This window comes from Eretmochelys imbricata, chromosome 7 (assembly GCF_965152235.1).
Source record: "Eretmochelys imbricata isolate rEreImb1 chromosome 7, rEreImb1.hap1, whole genome shotgun sequence".
NCBI lineage: Eukaryota > Metazoa > Chordata > Testudines > Cheloniidae > Eretmochelys > Eretmochelys imbricata.
This window is the reverse complement of record NC_135578.1, coordinates 92,312,246-92,337,980: the sequence shown is the minus strand read 5'-3', so window position 1 is coordinate 92,337,980 and position 25,735 is coordinate 92,312,246. Positions and strand designations below refer to the sequence as shown.

General features: G+C 37.1%; 1 protein-coding gene across 3 annotated transcripts in view; it reads right to left on the bottom strand.

The window, feature by feature from the left end:
* Positions 1 to 5,884: 5,884 nt before the first annotated feature.
* Positions 5,885 to 25,735, bottom strand: part of PCGF5 (polycomb group ring finger 5) — a 64,951-nt gene continuing 45,100 nt past the window's right edge. For 2 of the 3 annotated variants that reach the window (XM_077822466.1, XM_077822468.1), the window contains 4 exons: positions 24,838 to 24,936; positions 23,237 to 23,326; positions 21,055 to 21,114; positions 5,885 to 18,609 (listed from right to left, as the gene is read on the bottom strand). In XM_077822466.1, the coding sequence (XP_077678592.1) occupies positions 18,562 to 18,609; positions 21,055 to 21,114; positions 23,237 to 23,326; positions 24,838 to 24,936 (297 nt within the window). In that variant the 3' untranslated portion in view covers positions 5,885 to 18,561. The remainder of the gene's footprint in view (positions 18,610 to 21,054; positions 21,115 to 23,236; positions 23,327 to 24,837; positions 24,937 to 25,735) is intronic. The other variant, XM_077822467.1, reaches the window with a different exon arrangement.

Genomic DNA, 25,735 nt, shown 5'->3' with positions numbered 1-25,735 from the left:
TTATATCTGAAGGTCTATCATTTTCCCAAGCTCAAATGTAACCACCGTGTGTACATGTATAGATATGCAGGTTAACCCCAAAGAATACGAAATCCATTTTCAAAAGAAAAATGCTGTGCTTAATGGAACTATTTGCAAGATTCATACATCTCTCAGATTTATGATTTTCATTCACTGCTCTTTGAGAAACTTAACATTTAAAAAAGGCAAAATTGCATGCATCTCCCATTCTTCCACCCCACCTTCTTAAGTGGCTTCTAAGATTTTTTAGTAGTGCTGGTGTATTCATTAACAGTCATAAACATCTATTGTAGTGTCAGAATTTCATGTGAATCAATTTCCTTCCTTCCTTTTTCTTTTCCTTGCCTACATCTTTCTCAACATGATATGATTTTGCATGACTACATATTAAAAGATATTTTAATCCCTTGCTCATCCAGTTGATATACCAAACAAAATGCAACAGCCTGACCTGGAGCCAGCTGTTTCTGCTGGTGTCGAGTTTCTTATTTTGCACCCATAGTATCTGAGCACCTCTAGAAAATGTATTAAAGGGGACTCAACTAATTAGGTGTAGCTCCCGCACGTTGCTGGCTCATGATACTGATTTGTTAAAATTTGCTTTATTACCCAGGAAGAACTCCTAGGAAGGGAATATTTTCAAGCAGCAGAGCTAATGGTCCATTTTAAGAGAGACAATACATGATTCATTTTAAGAAAGTAATGAGCTACTTGTGGAGTCAAGTGCTACTCAGCATGAGTAAAGGTGGTGCAATCTGGCCCTGTGTTATATGCTTAGATACTATGAGTGCTTTAAAAATGCCTGAAATAGATAGCTGCATTGTACTAAATTGGATGAGAAATACAGCACATTCGGTGAGGGTATGGATCCAGTTTAGATAAGCAGATGCAAATTGCTTCCAACAGTCTACAAGAAATTTCACAAGCTGATGCCAAATGGTCTGAAAGGCTCTCTTCATACTCACTGTATTACAGTCAACAATCCATTGTAGGATTGATTAATGTAGACCAGTGCTTATACCATGCGTGGTGGCACCATGCAATGTAGGCTACATTACAGCATTCTAAATAAAATATCCCTTTTGTTCACTACAGCCAAGTCCTGTATCCTCTGTATCATGACGCACACCATTGGCACCAAGATATGCAGATTGCTTGTGACAGAGAAAGTGGGAAAGAACTGTTCCAGGTGCTACAGGGCCTGGTGAATCCAGACCATCTCCATTAGTTTACAGAATGGAGCACTTCTCATTGTGGGATTATTACCTACATAAAATCACTCCAATTTGGATGGCAGAACCATAGCTGGAGAGGAGTGGGACAGGATGCAAATATAGTGTCTTTGATTTAGTTTCAGTCAGCATCAATTACAAAGTTTCTGGAAGTGTTTGAAGAGTTCTGGGCTATGAGCGGTGGACACATGTTTTTGTTGGCTTGTGAAGTCCAGTAGGGAGGCAGAGAGTCCATTATTGGAAAAATCCTCCAATGCCTCCCTTCAGAAGGATTAGTGCTAGAAAGGGGATTTGCTAGGCTCTTACTAAAATCCTTGCAATGCTGAGAATCTCATCAACTATTGACCTTTCTCTAATATTCCTCTTTAATGAATATTGAGAAGTGTGTGGTGACGCAATTCTGTAAAATCTGAAGTCTTCAGATTTCCTGGATACCCTGAACATATTATGAGCTTGGAAATTGTACGTATCTTGTTGTTTGATGATCATCTTCTGGCAAGGATGAAGACCAAGTATCCCTACCTATTTCTTTAGATTTATGAACAGCCTTTGAGATCACTGACCATGAGGTAATATTGACATGATTTTGATCATAACAGGGATAGACAGAGTTCCTCATGAGTGGCTTCCCCATTTTGTGTCTGAGATGACTCAGAACATAAGTACTCCTGAGGGAAGCACCAAAAAATTAAAAATTCTGCACACAATATTTTAAAATTCTGCATATTTTGTTAAAATAACAATATAATCACACCATTTGCTGACAAGTATTGTGAAACGAATTACCAAAATACTTAAAAATGGTGTGATTATATTGTTATTGTGCTAGTGTTATTTTGACAAATAAGATATGCAGAACTTGGTAGAATTTTAAAATTTTTAATTATTGATGTAGAATTCCCTCAAGAGTACCAGGGTTCTGTGTGGGGCAATCTGGGTGCAGGCAGCTCAATGGAGGGTCAGGGTGCAGGGGGGATTTGGATGCACAGGGGCTCATTGGGGGGTTCTGGGTGCAGGGGGAATGGGACTCCGCAGGCAAGTCCAGGTAAAGATGGTTAGGGCTCAGCGGGGGGGTCTGGGTCCTGAGGAAGTAAGGCTTGGTGGGGTGGGGTTGGGGTCCAGGTGTGGGGGGCTCCTGATGCAGGGAGTGAGGCTTGGGGTTGGGGTGGGAGATTCAGGGGGGATCAGGGGTGTCAAGATTCCTTCCCCACTCTGAACGCTAGGGTACAGATGTGGAGACCTGCATGAAAACCTCCTAAGCTTATCTTTACCAGCTTAGGTCAAAAACTTCCCCAAGGTACAAAATATTCCACCCTTTGTCCTTGGATTGGCCGCTACCACCACCAAACAATTACTGGTTACTGGGGAAGAGCTGTTTGGAAACGTCTTTCCCCCCAAAATACTTCCCAAAACCTTGTACCCCACTTCCTGGACAAGGTTTGGTAAAAAGCCTCACCAATTTGCCTAGGCGACTACAGACCCAGACCCTTGGATCTTAAGAACAATGAACAATCCTCCCAACACTTGCACCCCCCCTTTCCTGGGAAATGTTGGATTAAAAGCCTCACCAATTTGCATAGGTGACCACAGACTCAAACCCTTGGATCTGAGAACAATGATAAAGCATTCAGTTTTCTTACAAGAAGACTTTTAATAGAAATAGGAGTAAATAGAAGTAAAGAAATCCCCTCTGTAAAATTAGGATGGTAGATACCTTACAGGGTAATTAGATTCAAAACATAGAGAATCCCTCTAGGCAAAACCTTAAGTTACAAAAAAAGATACACAGACAGAAATAGTTATTCTATTCAGCACAATTCTTTTCTCAGCCATTTAAAGAAATCATAATCTAACACATACCTAGCTAGATTACTTACTAAAAGTTCTAAGACTCCATTCCTGATCTATCCCCGACAAAAGCAGCATAAAGACAGACAGAGACCCTTTGTTTCTCTCCCTCCTCCCAGCTTTTGAAAGTATCTTGTCTCCTCATTGGTCATTTTGGTCAGGTGCCAGCAAAGCTACCTTTAGCTTCTTAACCCTTTACAGGTGAGAGGAGTTTTCCTCTGGCCAGGAGGGATTTTAAAGGGGTTTACCCTTCCCTTTATATTTATGACAAGGGGGATTCTTGGCAGGGGGATGAGGCTCAGCACAGGGCTTAGGTGCAGAATTCCCCCAGGAGTAAATGAGGTGATTTCTCATCTTCCTGAAGGGGTCTCTCCTGTGGTGTACTTGCTGGATTATAATTTGTATGTATTTATATATTTATTTTTAATGTTTTTTTTTAGTTTCTTGAAATTCCTAACAAACAGAAATTAGAAAATATACACCCAGTCACAAGGAACAATACTGATATCAGGTTAACTCAAGCAGACGCTGTAACAAAATCAAAAGGAAAGAATGTAAAAGGGAAATTAAATATCATGATGAAAAAGCTACAATCGTATTGTTACATTTTAAAGGATTGCTTTGGAAGTTATAAGTGACCGTAAAATACTGAATTGTATGGTAAAACACACGCCCACACTATATACTCTGATTTGAAAAATACACTTAAGATAACTGTATTTTAAGGATGGGTATTCCAAAACCATTCAGTATTTATTAGCCTATTTCTGTTTCTATTAAAGTTAATGGTAAAGCTCCCAATGACTTAAATAGGAGCAATATTAGGCCTACACTGAGTGCCTTTGAAATTTCCATCCCAAATGTTTTACCATTACATCTCATGGCTGTATCACAATAAAGTATAAAAGCAAAATAGAAAGACTCATCAATCAAATCAATCTTACTGATCTGGACGTTAACGAAAAATCATTAGAGCCAAGCCCTATTCCTAAGGTACATGTGAACTTCTATGTAATTTTCACTTATTTGGACTTACACCAAGAGGCTCAGATAGGAACACATTAAAATTATCTAAATAAACAGTATCTCATATGCATTTTGAACTTTATTCAGAGTTATGGGTCTTTTGATTTGGAGATTTCAGAATGTTGGTCTAAGAAAAATAAAGTACCGTAGATCAGCAGTTCTCAACCGGGGGTCTGGGGCCCTCTGGGGTGCTGCAAGTAGGTTTCATGGGGTCTATGAAGCAGGGCTGACAGACTCACTGGGACCCAGGACAGAAAGCCAAAGCCCAACCACATGGGGCTGAAGACCAGGGCCCCGAGTCTTGCCACCTGGGGCTGAAGCCAAAGCCTGAACAACTTAGCTTTGTGGGGGCCCCTGTGGCATGGGGCCCTGGGGAATTTCCCTGCTTGCTACTCCCTAATGCCAGCCCTTTTATATGCAGAAAAACAGTTGTGGCACAGGTGGGCCATGGAATTTTTATAGCATATTGTGGGGCCTCAGAAAGAAAAAGGTTGAGAACCCCTGCTGTAGATAGTTTCTTCTTCCACAGCACAAAACACACAGGGGCAGGGCTGTGCATAGCACATGATTATTTATGGTAATTATGGAACCTAGAACTTCTAAGGAGTGTCCAGAAATCAGCATTAGGTTCTTTAGTTCAGAAATGTTAACATTAGATTTATACATACAAAACACATTGATTGAAATGTTCCTACCAATCTCACATCAAATAAGGTGGAAGAGTGGGACTTATTTCACTTAAAAGGTAGAATAGCTGGCACTCCTGAGATTAACCTTTTACGCAAATTTCTAACAGAAATTAAGTGAGAAGAAGGTGTGTTGATGACATCTGGTTTGGAACTCTACCATCTGAAACATGATCTGGAGCTACTGTTTCAATCCTCAGGCCCTATTTGCCACTTTTCTGAGATCAGGATGTGTGGATCTGACAAAAGAATTTTTTCTTTATACTGCAAATAATTGGTGAAATTATGCTCTAATGGTTACTGCACATCCTATCTTCTACTGTAGGAGAGAAAGCAGTGTAATGCTTGAACTTCCATACAGCTTTTTAAAAACTTCAAGGGCCGTACATATGATGTCATCTAGAGCAGTGTTTCTCAACAACCGGTCCCTGAGATCTCCCTGATACAGTTAGGAAGGCAGCAAGTCAGTCCCTGGTATCAAAAAGGTTGAGAAACACTCATCTAGAGGAAGTTTAACATACAGTAGAATACTTATACATTTAAGTGGTTGCTGGTAGTAACTCTAAGTCAACACTCAACAATCTTCCACATAAAACAAGTGCATGCTGATCTAGCAAAAATATATAGCGTTCCATTTCCAATTGGTTTTGAGCACTGGTATTTCATAACTTTAAAAGTAGGTTTTTATAAAATTACATTCTGAATGAAGTTTTCACTTCTGGACACTCTTCAGACATTTTAATATTACATTAATTGATTACTAAAAGTCCTGATTTTTTATTGCTCTAACACTGTCATGTCCTATCTCTTCTCCCCTTGTTTAGGTCAACTCTTGTGTTGTATTTAATTTAAAGCCCAACCCTGTGGTTAGCTGAGTGCCATCAATGACCAGGACACACCATGCCTATAGGAGGCACAAAGCATCATATAGGATTGAGCGTTAAATCAAGTATTGCAAAAAGAGACTCCTTGAAGCAAGGCACCTGCCGTTTAATTGGTCTATAAAGCCTGCATGATTAGATTTGAAATTAGGAAATGTGAATTCAAATATTTTTACAATCTAGAGAAAAGTCAGAGAAACCAGAGAAACTTTTTATTGCACAAAATAAATTATATAGAAAACAAAATGCAACAAAACAATTTGTATTTGTAGGCTGCACAACAGATGTTACAACATGAATATATTTATTGCTTTCAGAAAGGAGCAATTCAGTGCTAGTAAGCAGATTAGTTATACTTCTTGCTCATCTAGATTTTTCATAGGATTAATTCAACTGGGCCAGAGGCATCTTGCAGCATATGGACCTTACACAATTGTAACTTACTATAGCAGTAAATGAAGGTGCCGTGGATATTCTTGACAATTACATGAAACACTCAATTTAACATCACTGGTACTGAAGCATACATACAATCACAATAAGAAACTGTTACATATCAAATATATTTCTTAAAATGTCCATTTACAGAGTTTGCATGAGTTATTGTACTAAAATTTACCCTCTTTACAAATGTAGATATAACTCCAAACAAACTCAATTCTCTCTGCATCAAAATACAACACAGACCTGATTTTGCCAAATGAAGGCTAGTACCAACTCAGTACCTAATTATAGAAGTGTTCACTTGTTCTAATGTAGTTATGGGTTTATCATCCTTTTTCAGGACAACCCACTATTTTTTAAAAGAGTTATAACTCAGCTGAAAAGAATATTCCAGAGTGACCTTTGGCAGAGCGGGGGGGAAACGACAGTACTTGTTTTATACACTAACAAAAATACTCAATTGGTTATTTAAAAAAATATATAGGGCTGCAATATATATTTTACATATATATTACATTTATAACTCAAAGTGGTTTGAGATTCTAAAATACTACTTTGTTGACCCTGAGATGTTGAGCCCCCATTGATTTAATATGGACATACTATTAGTAGCTATTTAACAAGAAATTTAAAAAGTGTAAAATATTCAAATTGTAAGATGTTTAAGAAATACTGACTACTTTAGGAACTTAAGAAAAGCGTAAGTGTATTAATATGGTAATGGTTTTATCAAGTATTTGCAGTCTATTGAATAAAATCCTCTCACTATTTAATTATGTAAATATTTACACACATTTAGGATTGTAATATTGTAATTTACTGTGGACTTCTGGGCTTATAGTTACTAAACTTTACAAACTTATGGAAAACTAACACAAAACATTAAGTGTGACTAATGTTAGAGATATGACAGATGCCACAAATGTAAGGAAATTCAGAGTTAAGGTGGGAACTCTTGGCCATATTCAAGTCTAAGTTACATGAATGTAAAAGCAAAGAAACACCATTAAAGTCAAATCTAGAGCTCTGACCCAGCCTGAGGACCTGTTAGTGAAGACCCATGCAGAGTCCCATTGTGTGAAGACTGTGGGTTTACATGTGTGGAACTGAGATCAGAGTCTGGCCATCTGTCTTTAACAGTGATCTGGTAGAATTCATTTGGAATGGGGTGTGTGTGTTGCTGGGTTCTTTTAGATGTTAGATATACTACAGTACAAGCTGGCACAAAAAATGGGTTAAGAATGGCATTTCAGCCATCATTGCAATTTCACCATTTCAGTGTCCAGGGTTCCATGAGATTAAGTCCTAATGTCATATCATGTGGTTTTTTGTGTTTTCAAAAAAGTAGTTTAAAAGTACGGTTGGTACAAATTACTATGTACTAGTAACTCAAAAGGTGCAGTTGTAACATGCATATGTTCCAGCAGCAGTTTCCTAAAATTCAAAAATATCGAGTATCAGATATGTCCCACGGCACTAGGAAAATACTATTTGCTTCACATATCTGGTATGTCATTTTCATTCAGTGGGGAATTTGCTATTAAATACTGATGTCTAGCAAATCTGTTGTAACTTTAGATAATTTTATGGATTGCATAAACTGTAAATGGACTATGTAAATATTGTATACCTTAAAACATCCATTGGAATGTGACCCTCACAATGAAATTTGCTGTATCACAACAAATACAATAAAGTAGGAATGTTATAAGGTAGGAAGAAACTAATGTCAAAAATGAAAAAACAGCACCGTCATTATATGTTATGCAATCAAATTATTGATAATGTAGACATTTTTTGTAGCATGGTCAGATAGACTTGGCTAAGTCCAGGTATAAAATGCATTTAGCCCAGCTGTAACAACTATACAGCTTTATACAGAATAAACATTCCATAAATCAACTGAGAATGCATTTGAGCACAAAAATAAAAATATTTAAGTGATTCTCTAAGCAGCTTTTTGTTTTTTCAAAACATAAACATAGATATTGGACTGATTAAATATCTACAAGTGCTTTTCCTTTATAAAAATACATATATTCTTAGTAGTAGGATAGACTAAGTCATTAACAATGACCTGGTATTTTTTTTTCACTTCAATTTGAATGATTTATAAGCTAAATTTTACAACCACAAAAAGGTTCATTTGTAATAAGGTGTTATCACTTTTGACAAAAAGCTTAAAATATTTTATATTTTAAAAGAAAATTAGCAACATAACATTACAATACGTTCTATGATCTCTAAGTATTGTGAGGGCTGTTGTATTAAAAACGGATAGCCACTGACCAGATGCAAGGAAGAATTACTGCCCACCACAAGCTCCTTTCTTATCTTTACTTGGATCACAGCTTATATAAGGACACTTAGGCCCCCATCCAAAAAAATGCCATTTAGAGTACTCTATACAGACTATTCGGTAGCCTGGAACATCTAATAGATCAGGCTTTGCATTGATTTTTTTAAAATGCAAAATATTTTTGAGTTTGCATTTGGGAAAATATTTACAAAGTTATCCATTGCTTAATGTTTATTCCAGGAAGTTTCTACTCCTGAAAAAAAAGAAAAGAAATAAGAGCTACTGCAATTTTTTAAGTGACAGATTTTAAAATCTCTTTAAATAATTGTTCTGTTTTTTCCAATGTAGTTCAGGACTATCCTGGAAAAGAAATGCAAGAGATTTATCTAATTTTTTATTTTTACTGCACCACACACAAAATAACCTTGATATTTTTACTAATCAATAGTCTGATGTTCCTGAAAGCAATGCCATTTGCTAAAAAAATAGCTATAAAATCTGTAAAATGTACTTTAATATCTTTGCATGATCCTCCAAGTCTGTCCTTTTTACCCTCCAAAAATTCACTAAGCTACAGCTAGAAAACCCAAAAGTATCTTTGTGAATATTTTGTGCTTCAGAAGGTTTATGAGATTGACAGTACATGGAAGTATTTTATTAGTTCACAGGCCAGGTATAGCACAGATATCAGTAATGCAAGCCTTTATGCTTCTTTTTGTTAACAGACATTACCCATGACCTAAAAGGGACCATTCTTTCTACCCATGACTGGTAAATTCAATCCTTATGCTAATTTCCAATAATTTATCTGTTATTCAAAAATTGACAGGTATGCCAAACTCTAGTTTGGCAATAAACAGCTACCACCAGTAACATACGTTTGTTTGATACCAGATGCATTACACTTGACTAACTAGATGTCCACTGCACTCCTCAACGGAAAATGACAATGCTTTATTCCAAGTCAGTTTCTGGATGGCTGACCTTTGGTATTAAAACGTCCCTTAAACTATTAGGCAAGCAAATAAGTCATAAAAATATAGTCTTTAAAAAAAACTTTATGAATAAATTAAATGTATGATAGGCAGATGCACGGAGTAATTTAAGTCAATCAGAATTCAGTTTTCCCGTAAAAAGGTACAGTAAGCAACTGATTATACTGCACCAAAATCCCTCAGACACAACGGCAACATCTACATTGCTAATCACCTGATAGAATACAAAACACAGTTATGGGACCAGAATATCACCACAGAATAAATGCTTCTCACTTTGACAGTAAACATCTTTGCTTCACCTTTGTTTGCAATAGAAAACTTAAGACTATAGCCAGCAGCACAAAAATGTTTTACCCTTGTAAGAATTTTATATACTACACCATTCTCTCTTAATCCAAACCCTGCCTGCTGCTCATCACCTTAAGGGAAAAAAATAACAATTTATTTTCATCCCATCCATCCTTTTATATGTCACGTATTAAGCCCCCTTTAAAAATATCTGCTAGAAAAAATTTAATAGTTTACTGTAAGAAAAAGTACATATATCATAGCAATATGCAAATTCAATCTAATGCCTCTCTTTGGTTCGTTAATATAATCATGGAATCTTTATCTTATGGGACTGGCCTCTCCTGCAGTTTGAAACATTAGAGCTGCACCTCTCTTTCTACAAATACAAGAGGCAGCTCAGGTCTACGGGCTTTTCCACACCCCTACCACCACTCTTGAAGTGCTTCCAGAGCTGTATAGAAACATTAAATTGCTTATCAGTAAAGGAAACAAACTTCTTAATGGTAATGACAGGATTCAGAAGTGACCATTGTAAAAACACCAGCAGAATGTCTTGCGTCAAAGGAAACCCTACTTAGAAATCCCATCTGAAAGATCCTGACCTCTCCCTCCCATCCATCTGAGACATTTGGGACGTAGTGAGTAGTAAGGAAAAAAATTAGCTGGGAAGTAAAGATGAGTAAGACAAGGAAAATATTCCCCTTCTCTAAAATTAGTAGCATTAATCTATTCTGGGATCACTGTTTGGAGCACATTCCCACAGAAGGATGCTTCAGTTGAGAAGGGAAGATCAAGCCAATAGCGTTTTACTAAAATGTTGATAGATGACCAGGTGGAAGTTTTTCAGATTTCTTCTGTGGTGGCTCAAGCTTTTTCTGCCCTGAAAGCCATCTTGGAAAGTGTTAAGTAGGCTCTGATCCCTTCTAGAATCAGTCTGTCTACAGCTGAATATGCTTTGGTGAAGCAGGACTAGATCCACCTGACTATGGAGGATTTAGCTGGCTTAGCCCAGGCATTATGGGCAAAAACAAAACAATCAATATTTTTCTGAATTGATTGGTTCTACTAAGGTATATTTCACTGTTCTTCTCACATGTAGGATATGCCATGCTTTTATCCTCTCCAAATGTGAGGTACTGGACAAAATGAATGAATAATCTCCCATGAAGTACTGATGGGTTAACCTTGTTTATGAATGCCTCTAGAGTAGAAAGAGCTTTATCTTGTCCTCCTGGAAGATATAGTAAAGCTTTGTCTCCTAAAAGCAATGTTTTCTGAAACTCTTCTGGTTGACATGACGCATAACTTTACTATAAGGAAATACAGGGAATTATGTATCATTGATTCAAAGGTCTGGATTGCGAAAGCTTGTAGCATTGTGGACAGCTCCTATGTGGCTTGCTTTATTGGAAAATAGATGAGTTTATTCTCAGGAGGGAATCTGCATTACTTTGGCATTTAGACTTGAAATTCTCACGTCCTCATGTCAATTTATATATGCCATGGTCATGACTGAACTAGAATATGCTCCTTCCCTAAGGCAAGAGCTGAAGTCTCAAAGAGCCAGCCTGAAGGCTCCCAAATCTGGGAACCTGATGCTCTGGAGCTTTTTTAACTTTGTTTATTGTGGTGCTCCAGGTGTGTTCCCCATCCTGAAAGGTTGATACCAGAGGTCTGGATTTTGGTATCTGGACTGCAGAAGGAAGTTGCTACAATCATATGAGCTTCCCATCACCACCAAATGAATCACTGAAACACTCTGGATAGTATCTGCTTTCCTACACATCTCTTGTTGTGACAGTTCCAGGCTCATAAGAGAAATCCTTGACGTAATACCATATGCACTCTTGTCTAGGGCGTAATTTCTATGTACAAGGCCAGAAGACCAAGGGGCTGCAAGTACGCACAACTTAAAGATCAGTGCGTGGGCCATGTTTAATCTTTCCTGTGTTGGTAAGGCTGCATTCAACTCCTAGGTGAATGATACTTTGAGAGGGCTTCAGAAAATTCTTCTATCTGAATATTTTCTATTTTGTCAACCTGTTCATTTTCCTTGTCTAAGACCACTTGGACTCTCCTCATCTTTTTCTTACTCTGAAGAATATGAAGCACAGTCCCGAAACTTTGAGGGACAAGTTCTATTGCTTCTTACTCCAGGTGACTGTCTGACTGAACTAGGATACTCTCCTTCAGGTGTGAGATCTCCTTCAGGATTATTTGATGTTTTTAGTTGTCTTGCGAGGTTGAAGAGGGATGAAAAAGAGATGTGGAGGAGTCTGGAACTCCAGGGTGCATCTCTGCTTCACTCGGTTCTGAACTTACCTGTTAGTCATTATGCAAGTATGCATCTGATGAAGTGAACTGTAGCTCACGAAAGCTTATGCTCAAATAAATTGGTTAGTCTGTAAGGTGCCACAAGTACTCCTTTTCTTTTTGCGAATACAGACTAACACGGCTGTTACTCTGAAACCTGAAATTAGAATGAGGTATCTGGAAAAGGGAATACCCTGCTTTGTAGGCCTACTTGACTGAAAACTGTTGTAGGCCTACTTGACTGCTCAAACTGAATGAGCTGGAAAGAGGAGTTGGACTCATTTCTTGGTTTGGGCTTTCTTCTTATGTTCTTACCCCCTTGTGGATAGGAATAAAAGGACCTTTACATCCTTCAACTTGACTAGAATGGGAGCAAACACTTTGGCTAGTCCATGTAATCGGCTAGCACTGTATCAAGCTTTTCTCCACATAGGATTCCGCTGGTGTGTTTTGAAACTCAGAGAATTGGCACTGAATAACTATGCTGTCAAGAACTTCAATCAGTTAGGGCTTCTCTAGTTTGTGGCAAACTGGGATGTGACTCTACCCTGCCTTATTTTGCCATGGACTAACTGACGTGCATTAACAGTTCTTTTATTAACTAAATGAGACTGTATTAATGAACTGTTAATACTTGTCAGCAGGATCGAGAGCAGGCTAGTGTAGGGTATATTCACACTGCAGTTTGTGGGAAATTAAATGTTTGTGTACACAAGCCCTTAGTGTCTAGCTGAGTTGGCTTTTGTGGTTTTGCTGCAACTCCATGGAATGCCCTTCTGTAGCTTCTCAGACCTTATGGCAAATAGATTGCCTCTTGACCTCTGTGGTGATATGGAAATGGAAAACATATAGAGCAAAAGAGCTCAGTGGGTGGTCCCATTTAGGGAGAAAAGCCCTACAAATTTTGGTTCACTATGGGAGAGTAGAGAGCAAAAGATTTTGGTTGCTGCTGTCACAAAATCAGCTTTAAAAAGCTAGGATTGAAATGGATAAGATGGGAGCCCTGTCTACCACTCTGCTGCAGAAAGTAAATTTAAGTCCTAAACCACAATGGACAAATCTGAGTTGCCCCTGGAATTTGCAAGAGAAATACAGCCAAAATATCTCAGACTAAGGAAAAAGATAAGGATCCAGAATTCAAGATTAGGGGAAAATAAAATTGACTCAACATAAGACTCATCCTTTTTAAATAGTTTCTAGTATGTGAGATACTGTATTTGCCCATATTTAAACTGCCTAATTAACAGAAAATATTTCTTTGATGTCGGCTTGTTTCACTTGAAGGAAGATTCTTCTATGTAGAGTTCTATTAAGAAATACTATTACTGAAAATATTGAGACCATTTATAATACACAGAAAAATATTCTTATTTAAAATGTATGAAGTGGGTCTAAAAGATATTCTATATTAGTAATCCACCATTTTCCTTTAAATAACATTTTCAGTAAAACCAGAAGAGTCAAAATAATTTACATTATAAAATGTCATTAAAAAGAAGAATATAGTTACATTTTTGTTGCACATTGTTTCCTATCTGAGCACCCCATACGTTAGGGTCTGATTCTGAAAACATTTATTTGAATAATCCTTACTGTAGTGATAAGTTCCACTGACTACAGTGGGGGCTATTCAGACAAATAAGAATTATTCATGTGTTTGCAGGATTGGGCCCTTAGTCAAGGTAGTTTAATAGTACACAATGTAATGCACATTTCATGCTAATCTAATAGATTTGTATTATATATGCTTTTGAGATCTTACAAGATCCTATTCTGTAAACTCTTAATTTACAGTATGTTAGGGGACATACACTGCATACAGATTTCTAGTCTAACAAAAGGCATTACATTTGACTTCTATTAATGGGCTATCTGGGAGAAGGAGGAGGATGTAACTTCTGGGCTCTCATTTTAGAAAAAAACCTAAACTTGTGAGATAGAGTTAAAGGTTGTACAATTAGGGAAAGTGTCTCATTTTAGGTCTGACCACCCCCCATTGCAGGTGGGAATTGCAGAATAACTATTGTGGGCTCAGCTATTTTCTTCCTTCCTGATTGACTTTATGCAGCGGTGAGACACTGTCTGCTATTTAAATGTCCACATCAAGCACGCCTGTACGTAGTAGTGTCCTATTTTATTTGGAGACGCTGTGTGATTTTCATTGAATACCCATGTTCCCACTGCATTATAATCTGACTTTGGCACTCAAAAGTGTCTGTACATGCACTTGACTATTCTTACATTTGTCTTACTTTTTAATTGGCACAATGTATCAACAGGGATAATCACACGTACATATCTGTAGACATGTCACACTATGCAGTATAAGAAAAGAGGAATTTACTGCAGGAGAGACAGCACTTGTGTTATGCAAACTGCCCATATAGATATCAATTTGGCTGGCATCTAACCCCTAGGACAAGCATTCAACCAAACCACAAGCAGGCACTATGCTGTCATATCTGAAATTCATACTTGTAGGTAGCTAGATCGTATGTTTATAAAAGCACTGAAAGACAGGATACTCAGCTAAGTACATTGAAAATGTATCTGTCCTTAGTTTTTGAACTTACAGTGAAGAAGATTTGACTTCCCTAATCCAGTTCTGAGCTGGATTTAAAAAACAAACAAAAACCATGAAATAATACAGTTGTCAATTCTGAGCAAGACAAATTTTTGGCTTCCTGAACTTAGAATGCAGAAAATCTTATGAAACATTCAAATCTCTATTCATTGTCACTCATGGGCCCTCATAATAGAGTAAAAAGAATTTTCAGTGGCCATGCTAAATCCAATATGAATTTGTTGGTTGGGTGCAAAATTCTGTCTATGGCATGGCCTTAAGAATGGACTCAAAGTGATAAATTTTGTGTTAGACAAGGTAGGTGAGGGAAAATCTTATATTGGACCAACTTCTGTTGATGAAAGACAAGCTTTCAAGCTCACAGAGCTTTTCTTTGGGTCTGGGAAAGATACTCAGATTGTCAACGGTTAAATAGAAGATGGAACAGACGGTTAAAAATAAAAAGTTAACACGTTTCAAGAGATCATTCAAGATAAAGTGGGAAAAATATTTGAGAAAAATGTTTACCCACAGGTAATATGGTGTTTCCACATTGGAACCCATATAGGGAATCATTAAATAATTATAACCCATACTCGATGGGACCACATCCTGAAATAAATCTTTCCCAAACCCCCTCTTCTGGCCTTCAAACAACCTTCCAACCTTACCAAGGTCATCATCAGAAGCAAGCTCCCCACAGATCAGAATACACCAACTCAAAGTGGCACTAGACCCTGCCAGAACAACAGATGCAAAACCCGGATGACATATCTCCACTTTTATAATGATCAATATCTTCCACAATACACCATTCAAGATCCATGGGTCCTACACATACCTAACACAATATGTGGTGTACCTCATCCAATGCACTAAATGCCCCATTAACAACTGTGGGTGAAACCAGACAATCACTATACTCTCAAATGAACTCACAGAGAAAAATGATAAAAGACAAAAATCACCCTATCACCCGTGACCAAACACCTTTCAAAAAGCCATCACTCCATATCTGACCTATCCTCATCCTCAAAGGAAGTCCGCATAACACCTTCAAAAGCTGGAAAAAATTCACAACTCTGCTAGACATTAAAAACCATGGACTCAATAAAGACACTGGATTTATGGCTCATTATAACCATCTGTGCTCCACTAGTCCTCCTTTGTCCCATGACTGCAGAGGTGTTAATTGCTCACTTAATGACCTGAATGGTCTCTTGCAACGTGTTAACTCCTTACGTTTAGCAATTTGTTCCGTCTTGTATTTAGCTGTGACACACTGTGTACTTTTCTCAGACCTGAAGAAGAGCTCCGTGAGCTTGAAAGCTTGTCTTTCACCAGCAGAAGTTGGTCTAATAAATATTACCTCACCTAACTTGTCTCTCGACTATCCTGAGACTACATGGCTACAACAACACTGCAGACAAATTCTGTGCTGTCCTTCTGTTTGTTTAAAACACCCAGTCCAAATGTACCAAACCAGCAAATATACAACTGAAGAAATACATTGTCTCCCCCAAATCAACTAAAAATTAAGCTTGGAATATTGCTATTAATTTTATGACAAACTGAAACCAAAAGCTTTGAAACAAACCTTTCATTTGAACGTGAAGCCACCTTGAAAATACTCCTGGCATAAAAACAATACTTCTATGATGTGAAGGGCATAAAAATTGTAAGGTGTCATTTGTACATACATGTAAATATTTAGAAATAACATCCTGTTGCTACTTTATAAAGGAATTTAGTATGATGTACATAACATTGATATGCAATAGAAATTTGGATCCCCCTCCTGCAAGCTGATCCATGTGGGCAGACCTCTGTGTCTGTCAAGAGTACCACTGCATTTGTTAAGGCTCTGTGTAGGAGCTGGGGGTTTACCACCATGGAGCAGCTTGTCAAATCTGCCAACGAGCATGCCATGGACTGGGAACAAGCATGCCATGGACTGGGAGGGCAAGAGGTGACTAGCCTTTGCAACCAGCAAGTGCATCTGTTGCTATCAACTGTATGACCCAACTAACCCCAAAACCAGTCAGCACACTGTGCCTGCAGAAGGGAGTATCAGAGTGTTTCCCATGGCACCCTGTGTCAGCACATTATATGCAATCTTCATCTGCAATGGCAGGATTCCTTAACAGAATGCTATGGACAATGTCTCTACTCCCCCTTGTTATGTGGCTTTTGGAACACAAAGGTAGGATTTGACTCAGTGCGTACAAACAGGATGTGATCCTGTTGTCACTAAAGTCAATGGCAAAACTCCCATTGACTTCAGGGGCCACCATTTCACCCGTAATGCATGTTTGTTTGCATGCCCAACACATATAAATTGTACTGACACCAAACTTCTATAGGAGCTATTTCCCATCATCTAGCTTTTATGCTTTGACCCTGTGGTTTTTTATTTAGGTTTTTTGTTTGATTTTCAAAGCATGAGTAATTCATTCTATAGTAGCTTCTGAAAGTCAATTTGTTTCCTTTTTTTGTATACATAAAGTCATATAAAAGTTAGTAGGAATGCTGGTAGCTGTGCATTAAGTAGAAATTATACCAAGTATTGAACTGTAAGTATCTCTGCAGAGTTTGAAATAAAAAACCCACTCTGACTTGTAAACTGAGCAAAGACAATGGAAGACTACAGAAAATATATGAAATATAATGCTCCCTGCAATGTTACTAGAAACCTTAATACAATTTTCTTCACTAGAACCATTATATTTGTGATACCTAAGGCAAAAATCACATTTTTCCCCACCACCACCAGGTCTGAGAAAAAAAAAAATGCCTTGAACAGCCTATTTTCATCAGACTGCTTATCTACTACATTGCATTACCTCTAGTTTTATGGAACTAGCTTTAAGATGCGACAATAACTAATTAAATTAATCTGCAATAGCTTCTGAACTCCAGATAAACATAACAGAAATTTAATGCCATTAAAGCTGTGTATTTTGAAATATGTTAGTTTGTATTATTTTACTCTATTATATGCCACACTTGGACACATCTAAACCCAATCTTAAAAAGAAATCCTTAATGTGAATGGCAACAGAGTGACAAAAGATATATAAATGTTTGTCATATGGTGTAATTTCAGACAGGAATTTCTGCTTTTTTATTGGATATTTAAATGATTTTAACCTCACTTTTACACTGACTTTATTAAAAGAAATTTAATTTGACCAGCTGCCATTATCCTAAATAGTTGTATATCATTTTCCAATCTCTAGGCCAATCATACAATTTTGCACTCACAAGGGCTATTGTGCTATTAGGTGACACTGGCAGAATCTATTTAGACACTTTAAAATGGCTTAGTTGAATTACTATGTTCTAATATTGTTGTAAGGATAATCTCCATTCATTGAAAAAGGACTGCTGCACACTCATGAGCGAGCTATACCTGGACGCACGAGAAACTTAACAAGAAAAATGTAGTGGCACAATCACCACTGTTCTAAATATATTTTCTATACAAAATATTTTCAAGGTATAATCCATAACTTTTTGTACAGTTCGCTATCATTTATACAACAATAATCAGTAAAATAGTAAATATGTGACAATTGCAACACCACATGGAATGAGCATTCTGCCATTTTGCTAGTGTAATCAACATTAGGATCAGAAAACTCTTCTAACAGGCAGGCAAAATGTTCTGTAGTTTTTGAATCTTGACTATACACGTCATGATTTTGGCTATGACTTGCAGCACACTTTTAAGATACTACAAATATCTTATGCACATTTCAGTAACAGAATGGCACTTGGCTTGCTCTAATAGAAACAACAAAGATGCAATTGACAATTTTAAGAAAGACAATGTCCTTATTTGCATGCTGAAAGTCTGGTTGTGTCCCCTTAATCCAGGCACATCCATTCATTGTGCAATCTGTCGATGGGTAAACAAATAGTGCAGGATTCATCTCAGTGGGATCCAGCCCTTTGGTCTAACCAAAGTCAATTCTGGGTCGATACTGCAGTACCATAGGGTAAGACTAGAAACAAAAACAAAAGAAGAACACAACAACAAACAAAAAAAGACAAACAAGGATAACATGAAGGCATGGTTTATACGAAATACAAACAAGATATAATTAAACCGTACCGTAAGGAAAGTTAAAAACTTACCTCTAGGGTGATCATTAGATTAATATGGTTTTATACATTTCAATAAAATTTACATCCACAACCAGATTTCAAAAATAAAATGAAAAGTTTCTTTTTCACGGTGAGGTCACAAGTCAGATAATAATTATATCGTCCATACACAATACACATGCTACATAACTTAAATTGTATGTATGACATACAGGAACCACACTTGTGTGATCCTAGAAATAATTCAGGTATTCCTGTGCTGTTAGATTTGACAAAAACATTCACAAGATGTTTTTATCCCATATTGATCAAATCAATTCTAAGATGACATACTTGGCCTGATATTTCAGAAGTACAGAGAGCCAACAGCTCCCATTATAACCAGTACCAACCAATGTAAGCTGCAGTTACTCAACTCTTTTGAAAATCAAGTCAACCAGTCACTTGCTTTCATGAGAAAGGAGGACTGAAATCTCCCGAAAATATTTCCCTTATTTTCATATTCATTCAGGGCTGCATTTTCAATAGCTCTCAATCGTGCATTCACAAAAATGCAACACATCCATTTGGATACATAAATTGAGGAGCACTGTGATTAGGGAAGGAAGGTGGCTCTTGTGGTCACTTGCTGCTGAAAGTTCCATTTATATAATGTATATTTTTTCAGTCGAAGTCTGATGTTTTCTCCACATAACTTTACTTCAGTGTTGAAGCTTCTCTAACACAAAATCAGGAATGGTCTATTATGTCAGCAGTAGCATGGGGTTCAAACAGCCTCTGACTTCACTAGCAGAAGGGACAACAGTTGAGGTACAGACTTCTTTAATTGTGTGGGTGGAATTACTGAGGTTTAACAAAATTATCATTAGCAACAAAAATATTGCATTCTTTTTTCATTCTTCAAATACAACAGATGAATCTCAGAGACCAAAAAAAAGAATAACCATTGCATTCAAGACTTATGCAAGAAATTAATGAATTTTTCTCACTATGGTAGAAAAGGAGTCAGAAATGGGAGTGATCACAATTGTTGTGGGCTTTTAGGTGTGGAAATCTGAAAAATCAGACAATTAGAGCAAAGGTATTTACAGTATCTAGGGCATCTGGGTGAGAAGACAGAAAACACCTTAAGTGAGTTCTTGTTATAAGTAATAACCATATGCTCAAATAAACTCAATCTCAGATTATTTAGTCCAGTATATGATTACTACATGAGAAATAGGAAACCATCCCATTTAACATTTAAGAATCTTTCACACCTCAAACTAATGCTTGGTCTTGCAGACTATGTATTTGCTTCTGAACACAAGCACCTAACTTCTATTAACACTAATGGGAATTATACACAAGCACTGAGGACAATTACACCCCTAAAATTTAGTATGAGACGATACTATACTCAAAACTGCTGTGGACAAAGTCTGCATACCACTAGAAATGTTGAGCTAACTGAACAAATACAAATTGTGATGCGTGAACAACAATGTTTTTCTAGAACACCCTTTTATTTGGACTGAATTCTGTCCTCAGTTACACCAAAGTCACTCAACTGAAGTCAGCACAATTGCAAAGTGTCATTTGTATCAGAATTTGACCCTCGATCATTAATTTTGGTTTTCCATGTAAGAAAAATATTACTTGGGGTCATTTTTAAAAAACAGCCATTTTTAATAGAGATGGGCTCAAATCAAACACTGAAACCAGGTTCAGATCCAAATTTGCTGCTTGAAATCTTCTTTAAAATAGGCCAAATTAGAACACCCATTGTGAACAATATGAAAATTTGAGAAAGTTTTGTCAGATTTTGATTCCAATGTTTTGGAGTGTTTAGATCTAGAGTTTTGGTTTGCTCCATTAGAGGGATATGAAGCTGGGATGTCAGCCCATTTCCAAATTTTAAAGCAGTAAAAAGGAACACAACATTAGAAAAATCTAACATTTCTTTACTCGCCAATTTTGGATACTTTAGAGAGGTATAAACTTCCATTATGTCCCTAACCATGCAGTACCATGCAGTCCCTAACCATGCAGTATTATCATAAGGGAGGACAAGGGGAGAAAGGGAAGAGTGGAGCCGTCTTTTAGCACCCTGCTGGCGATCATTGTATGCACTGAAGCATGAAGATAAAAAGCCTTTATTTAAAAAATCGTAAGCCTTAAAACTCCTGAATGTACTTCATTAATTCAATACAAGCTTTATGGAATGAATAAATAGACGACTTAGACCTTATATGTCAAGTTTTAGCTCAGAGAAACATAGAGTTATAAAACCTCCACAATGACGAGTTACAATTAAAATGTTGACAGGATCTGTAATATGTACAGTCGTGAGTGCCTCTTACCTGATAAAAAGTGCCATCCTGTGAGCAGACTTGCGAAGATGAGCAGTTCTGACACCGAAACTGCGGAGGAGATGATTTTCTGATCAGATAAGAGGCATCCACAACTGGACACATACATTTATCATCAATCGTTTAATTTTTTTTGTTTCAAATTAGAGAATTAAAATTAATTATTTTTAAAATAGAAAAGCATTTTCCAAGGAATATATTATCATTGTTTCTTAGACTATATCTAGCTCTCCTGGTGTCCAGAGGTGTGTCAACAAAAGGTCACAGTGAACAGTGTCATAGACACAGATAATGGATTTAACTGAGCTTCATCCATCAAAGAAAGATTATCAGCTAAGAACCAGTATAGCTTCTGTACCACACTTTGGCCTAAAACCAACTTGACCAGGGGCTAGACAACCACAGAAGAGCATACATCACTGGAGCTGCCTTACTATAACCTTCTTGATAATTCCGCCCCCCCCCCAAAAAAAAAAAAAAAAAAAGAAGAAGTTTCCAAACAGATTAATAACTGGAGAGTTTGTTACCAACATAATTTCTGAAATATTTCACCCAGGCAGGAATAGCACCCTGAAGAGACTTGAGCTACTTCAAAGATGACAGTATTATACATTTTATATTTTTTTCTGTTGGTTTTGGTTTGCAATCATTGGCTATTAAGAATAATTTATAATTCTCCAATGGAAAAGGTGAATGCATCACCTGGAGATTCTGTGGGACTATAAATGATCCATAAAATTTCACTGAGTTTTCAGTAACATCATATATATCCAAGAAAAAGTTTTTCTTTTAATTTTTTTGAAAAATTTAAGCTGATGCAAATATGAGCATTTGTCCAAATATTGCCTCCAAACCAATACAACTGTCAAGGATCCATGTGTTGACAGGAGGCAGTAGTTCAGCCATCTTGAATGCATTCTATTATTGTTATTGCCTCATTTCTCCTCAATATTTCCTTAGAGCACAAAGCAATGTTACCAAAATTCAGAAGGTTAGTAAAACAAATATCAACTGGATTCAAGGGCAATACTACTCTTAGATTAAAACACTCTTTGATGGTGCAATATTGCATTCTTGATAGCTATTTTAATCTCTGTGCAATATTCTGTCCTCAAACCCAGTCAATATTTGCTATGCAGAAATTAATTTTTTTAAAGGTCTTTCTAGGTTTAAAGGTAAAACTGTTAAAGAAGTTTGCAAGTTGTTTGATCATCATTGTGCTTAATCCCATCTCCTCTGCCCATGCCACAGTGAGTACTCGTAAATCAGAAAAACAGAGTGATGGGGGTGCTCTGGAATTTACTACAGCTCAGTATGTAAAACTACACCAGTACTTAACTTAATTGAACCCATGTGCAGCTTCCCCTTGCACTGAAATGCAACCACTTTGCACACAATCCAAAGCCTTGCAAGGTAATAGCAAAATATATAACCACATATAACATGAATGAATATATAAAAGAAAGATAAAATAAATACAACAGACAATGAGATGATTTCTGACAATCAGTGATCAAATGGGAGTAGTTAATGGTCCAAAACAAACCTAAGGGTTACTAACTTAATTTGATTATTGATCCCTAAGAAATGTCCTTCAGCAAGATAGCTATTGCTTTTCTAAACTATATATGTGGGGGTAAAAAATTAGCTGTCCTATCTGTTGTGGACATTATTATATGTTTAGTGTACATGACATGAATACAGAATTAAGCAATGTCAAAATAATTAGATGGCTCGAATGATTTCTCAATGTCCCATCGTATTATAAATAGAGCATTCTGAATACAGAATGATTGGACACAAACTCTTAGACTTTTGCAAGTTAAGGGATCATACTATTTCAGCTGAAATTCCCAGGATGACTAAGTGTTTGTGGTTTCAGATATTTCACCTAAGAATTCAAAATTAGAACGTATATTCAAACTTAGTATTCCTGCTAATTCTGAATGTCAAACTCTATATAGTATGCCTGTTGTAGTGTTTCAATAACTAATCTTAGAATTTTTTAATATAAATAATCTGAAGAGTATGTGAGATTAATTTTTAAATACAAATTTTGTAAAGATCACAGAACACCTTTTGGACCAAGCCACGAAGCCATACAAACTCTATAAAGAAATCTTTCTCTACACAGGCACACACAAATACATGTAAAAATCATAAAAGTACTCACATTTTCGCCTCTTAGTCTCCATCTTGTCATATAGATGAATTCCATAGTATGATCCTTCCCCATAATTTCACCATTGCATAGTACATCCAGCTTTAAAAAAAGATGATGACATAGTCCAACAGATATAAAATTGTTACTTTAAATGAAATCATAAGTGAATCTCTTAGGTATTTAATAATCCCACCAGAGACTCTTAGTGCATGAACCATACATTGATTAAATAACATATTGATAAATGTCAATGCAGATGAATTCCCCCTAAAATATTGATTTTATTAATCCTATACAGTTATCTGAGTAAAGAGAAAAGCTTTACAGTGTGCCTTGGAAGATGCTCTGAACATTGCAATACTCTTTCAGTCCTAAGGATACACACATGACTATCACACTTTCCTGCTTATTAAAAAACATAAGAATAACCCAAAAATGCAAATACCATTCTTCATTAATTGAGGACTTAGGGCAGGAGAAGGAAGCAATGTGATGAAGTGAGATAAGTCTGTGAGAAGCATTTCTACAAAAATGGCATTGTGGGGTCCCCTGTTTATCGTCACTCAGGTCTTATCTCCACTGAGACTTTTTAGAAATTTTCCTATTGCTGCTTAGCAGAGGAGCTGCTCCACTGACTAGTTGAATATTACTTCCCCACCTCACACAGGTATGGTGAGGGCAAATATATTAAAGATCATGAGGTGTTCAGATACTATGGTAATGGAGGCCATATAAGTTCTTAGACATAGGCTAGTCTATCAGAACTGGGCTGCTTTTCACATTACACAGTAAAAATGAAGAATCACTAATGAAACTGCAGAATGTTTTGGTTAGGTGATGTCTAGTCACCACTCCTCCTCTCTCAGCAGTTATAGCTATAGGGCTCACTTTTGTTATTAACTATATAAGAGGAGGCAAGAAGAGAAAACAGACCTGTATATCAAAAAACTGAAAAGATAACTAATACGTAAGTATTACACAGATTCTGTTATGGATACTGTGACTTTCCAGGACCTCTACGACTTCTTCTGGGGCAGGCTGGAGCTGCTGTCAGCCCTGGGCTGCCAAAGGGGTTGGGTCAGCCCCTGTTGCAGGAGCAGCATGGGGGCTGGAGCAGTGACCCCCCCGGAACAGCTGACTAGCGGCTAGCCCCGGGGCCACCGAAGAAGCTGGCTGGGGTTGGGTCAGTCCCTGCCGCAAGAGCAGTGGAAGGGCTGGAGCAGCTGTCCCTCCCTCCCCAGAGTATTTTTAGTAAAAGTCAGGGACAGGTCGCAGGCAACAAACAAAAGTTCACGGAAGCCCGCAACCTGTCCCTGACTTTTACTAAGAATACCTGTGACAGAATCTTAACCTTACTGACAAAACAAAATGATGGTCACTCCAAAGCTGAGCAACAAGCAGTATTTATATGAAGGTGCCTGGGTAGCAAGTGCAGTTGGGTGCTCCATTTTTTAAGTGCCCTTTAGCGGGCATGGCTCATTTCCAGGTTTAGAAAACCTTGTACCAGAGACTGAATACTGCCTTGTACCCACTGATTGAGTTATTTTAAAAAGCCTTTGTTTAGCTGAAGCTTAAATTTATATTTTGCAGTTGGGGGCAGGGGAACTTACCTCATAAGAACTCGGAAGCTTTAATTTTAAACTGAGAAACTTTTTGATGGTTCCCACAGTCACTCGTGTAGAACAGCGGATAAATTTCTTCATTAAACCCTAAAGGAACATATCAGAGTCGGGGTGTTAGATATTTTGAAACAAAGCACCCTCACTTAAATAGCATGTATGCAACTTTTGCTACAAGAATATTTATTAGAGTGGGCATGTTTACTGTTAACTAATTTTACTGTAGTGCCTATATTTATTTAGTTTTATTATTAATTCATGAAGGATGTGTATAACTTTCTGGAAGGCTTGATTTTTTTATTAATCCAAGGTAGGCTGGTGACATTTACACTGCCACAATTTTCTTGGGCAGTAAAGACCCGGTGTTCGGCTGAGTTAGAGCACCCCCAATCTGCTACTGCTTTGCACTGGCTAGTTTGAAAATACCATAGATATTTGGAACAGCTAGCCCATCCTATTCAATGGGTCTGTATAAAGTATGTACACTCACTTTAGGTCTTTTCTTGTTCCATATAAATTCTAACAACAACCTTTGTATTCCTGCAAGGATTTTATCTGAGATAATCACAGAAAGATTTTGAAACAAGAAAGATATTCTTGGCAAAACGTTTATTTTGAATGGACTCTTCTTCCTAACCCAATTGCATACTCGCTCCAGTCCTCCGTATCTTTTTTCATTTGCTGAAATAGTTGTTTGACATTTAAATCATAGAGCTCTTCTAGGTTGTCTGAGATTTAAATTCCCAGGTATCTTGTAGAATTTGTTGCCCATTTGTACCTTCAAATTTTCTGGAGCAGACTTTTCAGAATCTGGCAAATTTATAGCTAGCATTTCAGATTGGATTTAAAGTAAATTATGTCACTTTCCCAAAGTCATGGATTTCTTTAG